The 13,248-nt window shown below is 36.6% G+C and overlaps 1 protein-coding gene across 4 annotated transcripts in view; it reads right to left on the bottom strand.

Moving 5' to 3' along the window:
* The window catches only part of HDAC8 (histone deacetylase 8), a 267,136-nt gene that overhangs the window by 80,702 nt on the left and 173,186 nt on the right, over window positions 1-13,248 (bottom strand). Inside the window, exon 10 of one of the 4 annotated variants that reach the window (XM_081276968.1) lies at window positions 2,731-2,940. The exons of the other annotated variants lie outside the window; for them this stretch is intronic. Within the exon in view, the coding sequence (XP_081133094.1) occupies window positions 2,926-2,940 (15 nt within the window). The 3' untranslated portion in view covers window positions 2,731-2,925. Of the gene's footprint in view, window positions 1-2,730; window positions 2,941-13,248 lie in introns of those variants that run through there. 4 annotated transcript variants of the gene reach the window in all.

Here is a 13,248-nt window from a genome sequence, read left to right as displayed (position 1 = left end):
TTATGTTTGACCTAATTTTATCCTCACACAATAAGAGGGAGGTACTGGACATAGCCCCAACACATAAAGAAGAAAAGCAAGGCTTAAAGCTAGTAAGTATCTTGTCCAAGGTTGCAGAGCTTATAAGTTGAAATTTAGAATCATATCTCTGGCCTGCGTGATTCCAAAAACCATTGTTCTAGATCAAGGTCAGTAAACTACATCCCATAGGCCAAATCTGTCCCTCTTCCTTTCTTTATCATTGAGATATAATTCACCCTTTTAGAGTACACAATTTTGTATATTCATAAGTAGAATATTTACAAGGTTGCGCAACCACTATCTAATTCAAGAACATTTTCATCACCCAAGAAAGAAACTCTATATCTATTAGGCATTCATTTCCCCTTCCTTCAGCCCCTGGCAACCACTAATCTACTTTCTGTCTCTATGGATTTGCATTTCTGGACGTTTGATATAAATGAAATAATACAATATGTGGCTCTTTGTGTCTTTTTTCATTTACTGGAAAGTTTTCAAGGTTTACCCATGCTGTAACATGTATTAGTACTTTATTATTTTTATGACTGCATATGATGTGTATGTATATATATAATATACAATATACACACATAATATATGTATTCATGTGTATATAATATATAATAAACACACATAATAGCTGAAAGCAGAAACAACCCATATATCCATAAACTGATGAATGATAAATGTGTATCTATACACACACAATTGGCCCTTGGCCCTTGGTATCCTCAGGGGAGATTATATATATATATATATATATATATATATATATATATATAATATATAATATATATGATATAAATATATATATATATATCTGTATATATACATATATCTATATATATCTCTATCTCTATCTCTATCTATCTATCTATATATATATCTGTCTCTCTATATATCTACACACACACACACAAATTAATTAATAAAGCTTATCACAGTTGCTGGTTCCTGGTAATAAATAACAACAGTAAACCCATATATAGCCCTCACTATATATCAGGTACTATTCTAAGTGTTTTACAGAATTCTACCCCATTTAATGCACAGTATAATCTTCACTTTCATTTACATGCCCACACACAGACACACTCACACAAAAATTAAAAAAAAAAACCCTCATATCCTAGACTGCTCTGACAATAATTCATATGAATTTGTGAAAATTAGTTTGCTCATGCTAACAATATCTAGCATACACAAACGGCTAGCTATTAGAATGTATACACACACACACACACACACACACACACACACACACATATATATATATAGAGAGAGAGTTAAATTTATATATAGTCAAATTTATTTGTAAGTATTTCATATTCTAGTTAATATGGATGTGTGTGTGTGTGTGTGTGTGTGTGTGTATCAATCTCAGCCCTCTGCAGCCCTCTGTATACTCTGATTACATATCTGTAGATTCAACAAAGAGTAGGCAGAAATATTTTTTAAAAATTACCTTTGTACTGAAGATGAACAGAGTTTTCTCTTGTCATTATCCCCTAAACAATACAGTGCAAAAAATCTTTACACAGTATTTATACTGTAGTGGTTATTATAAGTATAATAGAGATGATTTAAAGTATATAGGAGGATATGTGTAGATTATATGAAAATACTACTTTATTTTATACAAGGGATTTGAGCATCCCTGGATTTTGGATTCCAGGGAACCCATCCCCCGAGGAGATCAAGGGATGACTCTACATGTATGTGCATTTTGTTTATCCATTCTCCAATTGATGTATATTTGGATTGTTTCTGCTTTTAGTTTTAGTGTGAACACATGTGATTATATACCTAGGAGTGGAATTTCTATGTCATTTAGTAAGTCCAAGTTTTTTTTTTTTTTATTGGTACTGGGATTGAACGCAGGGATGCTTAACCCCTGAGCCACACACCAAGCCCTTTATATTTTTTATTTTGAGACAGGGTCTTGTTAAGTTTCTTAGAGCCTCAATAAATTACTGAGGCTGGCTTTGAACTTGCAATCTTCCTGCCTCAGCCTCCCCAGTTGCTGGGATTACAGATGTGTGCCACCATGTCTGGCAGTAAGTCCAAATTTTAAAGGAACTGCTAGACTGTCTTCCAAAGTGGCTAAGTGGCTAAACCATTCTATATTCCCACCAGCAACACATGAAATTTCCAATTGCTTTACATATTGTCAACACTTGCTATTGTTTGTCTTTTTTATTATTATCTCAGTAAGAGCAAAGTGGTATCTCATTGTGTTTCTGATTTGTACTTTCCTAATGACTAGTGATGCTGGGCGTTTCTTTATGTACTCATTGGCTATTTGTACATCTTCTTTGGAAAAATGTCTATTCACATCCTTTGCCCATTTTTAAATTGGATTATTTTGCCTTTATAATTGAGTTCTAAGGCTTTTTGAAAAACGTATTCTAGATTATAAGTTCTTTATATATGATTTGCAAATATGTTCTCCCATCCTGTGGGTTGTCTTTTCACTTTCTTGATAGTGTTCTTTGAAGCCAATCCAAGAATATGAAGATTTACATCTAAGTTTTCTTCTAAGAGTTTTATAGTTTTGCTGAAACTTCCTTTTGAGTTAATTTTTGTATATGATATGGGACATGGATCCAATTTCATTCTTTTGCATGTGGAAATCCAGTTTTCCTAGCAGCATTTTTGAAAAGACCATTCCTTTCCCATTGAATATGCTTGGCACTCTTGTGAAAAATCAATTGGCCACAGATATATGAATTTATTTCTGCACATTTGGTTCTATTCCATTAATCTATATGTCTCTCTGTATGCCAGTATCACACTATCTTGACCATTGTAGCTCTATGGTAAGTTTTGAAGTGTGAGTCCTCTTCCTTTTCAAGATTATTTTGGGGATTCTGGGTCGCTTGCATTTCCATACGGAGTTTTGGATTAGATTGTCAATTTCTGCCAAAAAGAAAAAAGAAAAGAAACCAGCTGGGATTTAATAGGGATTATGCTGAATTGGCAGATCAATTTTGGGAGAATTGCCATCTTAACAATATGAAGTTATTAAATTTTCTAATCCATGAATGTGAGATGCCCTTCCATGCATGCAAGTCTTCTTTGATTTCTTTCAACAGTGCCTTTTAGTTTTCAGAGTATAAATCTTACACTCTTTTTGTTAAATTTATTTGTAAGTATTTCATATTCTAGTTATTATGGTACGGTACTTTGACTGATTTTCATATCTTGAACCAATCTTGCATTCCTAGGATAAATCCCAAATCATCATGGTGCATAATCATTTATATGTGTTACTAGATTTAGTCTGCTAGTACTTTAGGGATTTTTACCTGTATTATAAGGAATATTGGTCTGTAGTTTTCTTTCTTTCTTTCATTGAGATTGAACTCAGTGCTTTATGTATGCTAAGCAAGCATTCTATCACTAAGTTACATTCCCAACTCCACTGTAGTATTGTTTGTTGTGATTGCTTTATCTGGTTTTGTATTAGAGTAACACTGGACTCATAGAATGAGTTGAGAAGTTGTATTAGTTAGGGTTCTCCAGAGAAACTATCTAGTTCCAGCTCAGCAGTCATGTATATAAAGAGAGGGAAAGGAGGAAAGAGAAAATTTTGCATTTTTATTCTGTTTAGGCCTTCAGTGGGTTGTTTAATATCCTCTAACATTAGAGAAGGCAATATGCTTTACTTAGTGTACTGATCCAAATGCTTATGCCTTCTAGAAGAACCCTCACAGACAAAATCAGAAATAATGCTTGACTGGGTATTTGGACACTTTGTGATCTAGTCCAGTTGAGGAATAAAATTAATTACCATCAATATCAATTTTTCTTTAATTCTTTCATACAATCAACTAGTGAGTTGGGGTTTTCTTTGTGAGATTTAAAAAATTAACTCCACCACTTTTACTTGTTATAGGTCTATTCAGATTTTCTATTTCTTCTTGAGTTAATTTTGATATTGTGAATCTAAGAATCTGTCCATTACCTCTAAGTTACACAATTTGTTGGCATACTATTGTTCATAATATTCCCTGTATTCCTTTTTCTTATTTTTACTCCTTTTTATTTTGTAAAGTTGGAGATAATATTCCCATTGTCATTTCTGATTTTATTAATTTGAATCTTTTTGTTCTTGGAGAGTTTACCTAAATGAAGTTTTGTCAACTTGGCTGAAATTTTCAAAGGACCAATATTTGGGTTCATTGATTTTTTTTAATAAAATATTTTTCTATTTTGTACTTCATTTATTTTTGGTGTGTGTGTGTGTGTGTGTGTGTGTGTGTGTGTGTGTGTGTTACAGGAACTGAACTGAGGGGTACTCTACCACTGAGCTATATCCCCCAGTCTTTATTTTTTATTTTGAGACAGGTTCTTGCTAAGTTGCCCAGGCTGGCCTTGAATTTATAATCCTCCTGCTTCAGCCTCAGGAGTAGCAGGGATTGCAGGCACGTGCCACTGCACCCAGTTTCTCTTTAATTTTCAATGAATACTTTTGCCAGATATAAAATTTTTGGTTGACAGTTTTTCTTTTCCTTTCAGCACTCTAAATAGGTCCTCCAATTGCCTTCTGGCATCCATGATTCCTGATCAGACTTGGTGTCTCATTGAGGATTAATTGTAATAATAACTTGATTTTCTCTTGCTTCCTTCAAATTTTCTGTCTGGCTTTGGCAGTTTGTAATGTGTCTCAGTAAGGTTCTCTTTGAGTTGATTCTACGTGTAGTTTGTTGAGCTTCTTGGGTATAAAGATCAATGTTTTTCCTCAAATTTGGGACATTTTGGGCCACATATTTTCATATATTTTTCTTTCCTTTTCTTTTATTTTCTTCTGCTTGATATTTTCACACAGGTTGCTTGATATTTTCACACGGGTTATTCCTTTGTCTCTCTTCTCCTTACACTGGATAGTATCAATTGACCTCTCTGCAAGCTTGCTGGTTCTTTCTTCTGCCTGCTTAAATCTGCTGTTGAGCCCTTCTAGTGAATTTTTATTTCAGATATTGTACTTTTTGACTATGGAATTTCTTTTTTTTTAAAGGGTTGAGAATTTTAACAAACCTTTTATTTATTTATTTAAAGAGAGAGAGAGAGAGAGAGAAGAGAGAGAGAGAGAGAGAATTTTTTAATATTTATTTTTTAGTTTTCAGCGGACACAACATCTTTGTTGGTATGTGGTGCTGAGGATCAAACCCCGGACGGCACACGTGCCAGGCGAGTGCGCTACTGCTTGAGCCACATCCCCAGCCCCGACTATGGAATTTCTATTTGGTTCTTTAAAAAATATTTTATCCTTTTTTTAAAAAAAATATTTATTTTTTTAGTTGTAGTTGGACACAATACCTTTATTCCATTCATTTATTTTTATGTGGTGCTGAGAATTGAACCCAGGGCCCTGTGCATGCTAGGCAAGCGCTCTACTGCTGAGCCACAATTCCAGCCCTATTTTATCCTTTTAGTGATAGCCTTTTTTTCTCATAGTTTAATTATTTGTGTATATAATATAAAACAGCTGATTATTTTTTTTGTCTAGTAATTCTAATGTTTGGATGATTTTAGGGACAGTTTATAGTGATCATTTTTTCCTCCTACATATTGGTTATATTTATTGTTTCTTTACATATTTTGTAATTTTTGTTGAAAACTGGACTTTAAATTTATATAATGTGGTAACTCTGGAAATCAGATTTTCCCCTTCCCCAGAGTTTGTTGTTATTGCTGTTAGTGTTTATTTGTTTATTTGTTTAGTGATTTTTTTTGGCATAATTTCTGTAAAATCTGTATATTCTTTGTCATGTGTAGTCACTGAAGTCTTTGATGGTTAGCTTAGTGGCCAGCTGATGACAGGACAGAAATTTCCTTAAACTCCTAGAACCAGTATGTCTTCTAGGTTTTTTTTTTTTTTTTTTTTTTCAGTGTTGGTGATTGAGCCCAGAGCCTTACATATGCTAGGCAGGGACTCTACCATTGAGCTGTATTCCTAGGCCTAGTCTCCCAGTCTTTACCAAGATTCTCTATATGTGTGTGCTGGGGGGCATGTCCTCAACATTCAGCTAAGAAGTTGACAAATCTGCCTTATCACTATACTTTGTAAAGCTTGAAGGTCAGCCAGAGGTGAGAGGAGAGGCCTTTTCACAGCTTGCGTACAGCCTTGGGTACTCACACCACCCTGTGCATACCTATAGCCTTCTAGATTCCCAAGAATACATTGAAGCTTTTCAAAGACCCCAGGGACATCTCATTCCCTAATGTTTACTTTTAAGCCTTTTGGTTAGGACTGTTTGCCTATGCTGTTATCTATTGCATTAGGCAGTTGCCGAAGTTAATAATTTGCCTTTAATTGTTTTTGACAAATGCCCCAAGGATATGTTTTTCACACTGAGTGTGCTCTTGAATCAGGTGTAATAAAGAAAGCTTTGCAAGAAAGGTCTTCCAAGGAACCAGCAGAGAAGCCAAATAATAGTCTTTGGGAATGAGCCTTGGAAGGAGCTCCAACACTATTCTGCCCACTCTCATGGCTGCCAGGCTGCTGGCTTTCACCATGATTGTAGGCCATTGTTTTCAAGGCTACCACTTCTATCTGTTTTTGTTAATAAAGTTTTATTGAAACACAACCACACTCATTAATTCACATATTATCTTTGCTTTTGTGTTAAAATAGAGTTGAGTAGATCAGACTGAGACCATACAATCTGAAAAACCCCTATGATCTAGCTCTTCTTTTTTTCCCTTTTTTTAAAAAAAAATTATTTATTTTACATTAGAATGCATTTTGACATATTGTACACAAATGGAGCACAACTTTTCATCCCTCTGGCTGTATGTGGTGCAGAGTCACTTCAGTAAAGCAATCATACATGTATATAGGATAATAATGTCTGTCTTATTCTAACATCCTTCCTGTCCCCACAACCCCATACCTCCCCTCAACCCCTTCTACACAAACCAAAGTTATGATCTAGCGCTCTCTCTCTCTCTCTCTCTCTCTCTCTCTATATATATATATATATATATATATATATATATATATGGACACAACACCTTTATTGTGTTTATTTATCTTTATGTGGTGCTGAGGCTTGAACCCAGTGCCTCACACATGCAAGGCAAGCGCTTTGCCACTGAGCCACAACCCCAGCCCCGATCTAGCTCTTTATTGAAAAAGTTTGCTAATTCCTACTCTAGATCAAGTGCTGTTTAGTAAAAATATAATATAAACAACATATTCAGTTTTAAAAATTTTTGAGTAGTTACATTAAAAAAAATAAAAAGAAGCAGGTGAATCTGGACATGGTTGTGCATGCCTGCAGTCCTAGTGACTTGGGAGCTAAGGCAGGAAGATCATAAGTTTGAGGTCAGCCTTAGCAACTTAGGGTGACCCCATCTCAAAATAAATTTACAAAAGGGCAGGAGATGCAGCTTGGTGGCAGAGTGCTTGCCTGGCATGTGTGAGGCCCTGGTCCAATTCCCAGCATTGTAAAAACAAATAAGAAGCAGGGAAAAATTAATTTAAAATGTATTTTATTTAATCTAATATATTCTCGATCCTATCATTATGTAATAGATGTAATTACTAATAAGATATTTTACATTCTTTCTTACTAAGTCTTTCAATCTGGGGTGCATTTTACACTTACAGCACATCTCAATTTGGATTAAGCATATTTCAAATGTTTAATAAGCACAAGGGCCTTGTGGTTACCTTATTGGGCAACATAGATGTAGGCCCCTGCTACTCAAAATATGGTCCCTGGACCAGCAGCATCTTATCACCTAGGAGCTTTTATGAAAGACACAATCTCAGGTTCCTCCTTGGACTCACTGAATCAGAATTTGCCTAGGTCATTCAGATGTATATTGCAGTATGTGCATATTGAGATGACATATTCTATATACCACTTCACTCTATTACCTGTCTTTGAGATAAAGGCCCAGAGTACCCAAGGTATTGTTCCAATATAAAAGATAACTCTCTTCATAGATTATGGTTGAATTATCTGAAAATGAATCAACAAAATTGACAGTGGGAAAGATGCTGAATTAGGCACTGTGGGATTTGCTGAGATGAAGAAGACATGGTCTCTGCTTTCAGGGAACTTGCAACTGCCCAAGGATGCCTGGAGAATACTACTCTGCACAAAAAATCCAGTCATCTCCCCCACTAGAATCCTTTAAACAACTTCTCCATCTCAAATGTAAATGTGGCAACCAGGCACTGGATTGCTCAAGCAGGCATTCAACTCAAGAGGTTCAGGGGACAGAAACAAAACAGTTTCACTCCATTTGAAATTGGCTCACGGCAACGGTCTGAAGCAAACACTCAAGCTTTAGGACATGAACTCAATGGGTTCTTCTGAGAGGGTAGCAACCCTGTGTTTGTATAACAGGAAAGTTATAACATTCATCATGCTCAGATTCAGGAACTGTGCACTCAAGTCAAGGGAAACCTGACAGTCTGATTTCCAGGTTCCAGTGACTTAGAATAGGAATTCCTATTTAAAGCAAAGAAAATAAGAAATGAGGAAGTGCCAGTCCTTGTTTCTCTGTGTAGGTGTTGACAAGCTATTAAATCATTAGGCTGTCCCTTGCCAGAAGCAGCAGAATAAATCTTGGAAGTTGACAAATGGTCAGCAGCTCTGTGTGTGCCTGCACACTCAGAGGCACACACAAAGGGCACACTGTTTCCCTTGGTTTATCTCCTGGCTGTGTAAATATTTCATCTGACATTTGGATTGGATTCTGAGCTAGGTTCCCACCAAGCTGATGGTTTTTTAATCTGCTTTCATCAGCCTACAATAAACTGTCTAACCTGTCTGCACAGTGCAGTACTCTGCCCACTGGCAAATAGAACAAATGGAACCAGGAGATCCCCGACATACTTTCCTCAGATGTCTGAAGACGAGGAATTGCACCCAAGCTCTGCCCAAGCCAGAAACACAAGCTATGAGGCACTTGCCTCATCCCGTTATACCCATGAGCCCTTCCCAGACTAGACCAGTGCCAGCAGGAGGTCACAACACAGAACTTGGGCCTGCCATCCTATTAAGACAGATCTTTGGCTCCGAGTATTTGTGACACTGCCAAAGATGAGGATGGCTGTAATCTCATTCATTCTGGGTTGTATTCATGCTGGCTTCCCTTCAGTTTCAGATGAGTTCCTTCAGTTGTCCAAAATATAGGAAATGCTATGATAACTTAAACCACAAGTTATTGGCTCAGAAAGCTCCTATACAGTAATAAAAATAAAGAAAGTACTGATACAGGCTGCAACATGGATGATCCCTGAAAACATTATGTTAAGTGAAAGAGGCCAGAGATAAAAGATCACAGATTGTGAAATTCCACTCATATGAAATGTCCAAAATTGACAGTTCCATAGGTACAGAAAGTAGATTAGTTGTGGCTAGGCATTGGAGGGAGAGGAGCTTGACTGCTAGTGGGTTTGGGAATTATTTCAGGGGAGATGATAATGAATGTACTGGAATTAGGTAGTGGTAAGGGTTGCACCACTTTGTGACTGTATTATAATAACACCAAATACACACTTTAAATAGGTGAATTGTATACTTCAGATAGGTAGATTGTACAGTATGAGACTTCTATCTGATAAAGTTGTCTAAAAACAATTAAAGGGTCATTAAATGATTTCTTCCTTTTTCCCCCACAAAGCTTCTAGAGATAAACCTTCTCAACCTTGTTATTCTGTATTCTATTTATAGGAGAAAGAAGTTAGATGGGCCTGCAAGCTGGTCCTAGAGATGCTGTAGGATCATCTATAATGCTAAAGGAGCATCTGTAGGTTCTACCCAGTCTACTGCTACAGTCCTCTATCATCATTCACTCATCCACCCATTCATGACAATACTGTTATGCACTAGGAACTGGGAAAACAGCATGAATAAACTCTGCCTTTTCTATTAGGAACTCTATGATAGTGATGTTATTAACATTAACCCTGAGCTTTCTTGTATTCATGAATTGCCTGTGAGACCATCAAAGGTAAAATGATATTAATTACAAAGTTAGTGCTATTTATATTACAATTCTCTTTTAGAAATTGGGAATTCATGCATGCTATACTTCTCTAAAAGTTTCAATACTTGAAGTGTAAAGTATACTGGAAAATTTATGCTAATAGGAAAGCAAAACATTTAAAAAACAAGGAAGGATGCAAACTTCCTGTTTCTCTAAGATGTTGGAAGCAAGGATTTTTGACAAAAATAATCAAGCCAGAAAGGTGACAGCATGTATTCTGAGTTTCCTCCTTTAAAAGGAATTGCTTTTGTGAATCCACAGGCTTTATTTTTTTAATAACTTTATTTTGATTATTTAATTTGTTTACATGGTGCTGAGAATCAAACTCAGTGCCTCACACATGCTAGGCAAGCGCCTACCACTGAACCACAACCCCAGTCCTCCACAGGCTTTATTAAGAGGCAGTTTTTTTGTGTGTGTGGGGGGGTGGGTCTCAGTGTAGATGAACATGCATATCTGCTGGTAATACTTCTGGCATTAGTGTGGGTAAAGTGGGTACAAAGGAAGTCAATTGTTCATTTTTTTCAGGTAGCGTGCTAAATGGAGAAATAAGATGTGATCTTTGGGGTCAGTCAGGCTTGGCTTCAAATCCCAGCTCACACTTAATATATATATATATATATATATATATATATATATATATATATATGGCTGGGGATGTGGCTCAAGCGGTAGCGCGCTCGCCTGGCATGCATGCGGCCCGGGTTCGATCCTCAGCACCACATACAAACAAAGATGTTGTGTCTGCCGAAGGCTGAAAAATAAATATTAAAATTCTCTCTCTCTCTCTCTCTTTGAAAAAAAATTAAAATATATATATGTGTGTGTGTGTGTGTGTGTGTGTGTGCGCGTGTGCGCGCGCTAGGATTGAACCCAGTGCCTCACACTTGCGAGACAAGTACTCTATCACTGAGTTGCAACTTCAGCCCCTAGCTCACACTTTTAATTCAGGCCTTCATCATTTCTTAACAGCTTTGGAGCAGCTCTTCCTATCTCTCATCATATCCTTCTCCAATTTATCCTTCACATGGCAGCCCAAGCAAACTCTCAAAAATACAAATTGAATCTTGTCACTCTTCTACTGTAAACCCTTTAGTGACACCACATCTTTGACAGGAGGGTCTAAACTCCTTAGCATGATTCAAACAATGCTGGCTTCACAGCATGGCCTCCACACTTAGCTGCATATCCTCCTCCTCCACCTTGTGATTTTCACATGATTGTCTGCAGTTGCACATGGACACACATCCACATGCACTTGTCCCTCTACTCAGGCTGTTATGCTCCCAGGGAATCACTTTCCACCCTGCTGTGCCTGGTCCACACAGAATAATTTTTGTATTGGGGCTGGAGGCAGCAGAGCTGAGAAGATGCCAGGCTCTGGTGCCAGATGCCAGGGCCAGTTCCCTGATTTCGGAAGCTTGATTAATGGCTATAGAGGAGACACTGATGAGAACTGCAAAAAGGCCATTAAATTCTATCACAAGCTACTTGAATGTTGTGTCATTTGAAATAGTTAGTAAGTAATATAGGCATCCAGGAAAAACAATTCCAAGATTAGAAAGGATATTTAGTAAAAGAATAAGTTCCTGCTGTGTCCTAGATACCCTATTCCCTTAACAGTGTTTTTGTCACTCTTTGGAGAGATAGACTGCATATGTAAGCATAGAGATATAATTTTAACACAGTAGGGTAACACATTCTTCAGTATTCTGTCCTTGCCCTTTTCATTTCACCATATTATCTTGGAGATCCTTTCACAATGTATTTTATTTAACTAATGCTCTATTGTAAGCAAGTATCTATGTTGTTTCTAAACTTTATATAGCTACTTCCTGAGTCCTCTCCCACTTTTCTTGTAGTGTCCTTGCTCACCAAAAGGAAATTTCTTTTTTTTAATTTTCAAAATATTTCTATTTCTTTATTTCTTTTTTATTTAAAATTGAATTTATTAACCAGGTATGCTCGCATCTGCCTATAATCCCAGCTACTTGGGAGACCGAGGCAGGAGGATGGCAAGTTGGAGGCCAGCCTGGGTAACTTGGTGAGATTCTGTCTCAAAAAAATATTTGCATCTATTATTTTTGTTTTCTAATTAAAAGATAATACATTTAGTTAATATAAACATGGAGAATATTTGAAAAGTGCAAAGCAAAAAGATCATTCATATTTTCAACACTGGTTAATAATTTGCTGAATGTCTTTCTTGTATTTTTCTCTATTCACATATCTGTACTTTACCAAAGGCCTTCTCAAATTTGAGGAGGACATGTGGATCAAACATAGTAAAAAATAATAATAGAGGGTTGGGGCTTAGCGGTAGCACACTTGCTTGGCATGTGTGAGGCACTGGGTTTGGTTCTCAGCACCACATATAAATAAATAAATAAAAGTAAAGATCTATCAACAATTTAAAAAAATATTTAAAAAAGAATGGTATGCTCACATGGTCCAGTCACAAAGTATCTTAAGCCCATTTAATTCACACAACAACCCTATGAGGCATGTACTATTCCTCTCATTGTACAAATAGGGAAATCAAGACAGAAAGGATGGCTCAGAGTCACACAGCTTAGGGAATGGCAGAGCTGGGATCTGAACCCAGGTCTATGACCCCAAGTCATGCTCTTATCCTCTGCATCCTACTGCCTCTGCCAGCTCTCAAGTGTCTAGTAAACTTTTTTTTTTTTGAGAGAGAGAATTTTTTAATTTTTTAATATTTATATTTTTAAATTTTTTTTAATATTTATTTTTTAGTTTTTGTTTGTATGTGGTGCTGAGGATCGAACCCAGGCCGCATGCATGCCAGGCGAGTACACTACCACTTGAGCCACATCCCCAGCCCTCTAGTAAACTTTTGAAAAGGCATAGACCCTTTGACCCAGCAATTCCACGAGCAGGTCTCTGCTTTTCAGAAATTCCCACATGTGCCTGAAGAACAAGAACAAGAATGCTCACTGTTATGGACTGTAATAGCGAAACACTAGGACCAATTCAACTGCCATAAAGATGTGAATGGATAAGTCAAACAGAATAGCCATACAACGAGATATTATAGAACAGTTAAATGGACTGAACTGACTTCATATAGATATCAAAAACAACAGATTAGAGGCTAAGGTTGTGGCTCAGAGGTAGAGTGCTTGCCTAGCACATATGAGACACTGAGTTTGATCCTCAGCAATACATAAAAATGAACAAATAAAACTATTG

The sequence above is a fragment of the Spermophilus citellus genome (genome assembly GCF_964194105.1).
Source record: "Spermophilus citellus genome assembly, chromosome: X".
NCBI classification, from domain to species: Eukaryota; Metazoa; Chordata; class Mammalia; order Rodentia; family Sciuridae; genus Spermophilus; species Spermophilus citellus.
Note: the sequence above shows the minus strand (reverse complement) of the source record. Positions and strands in the feature narration are given on the sequence as shown.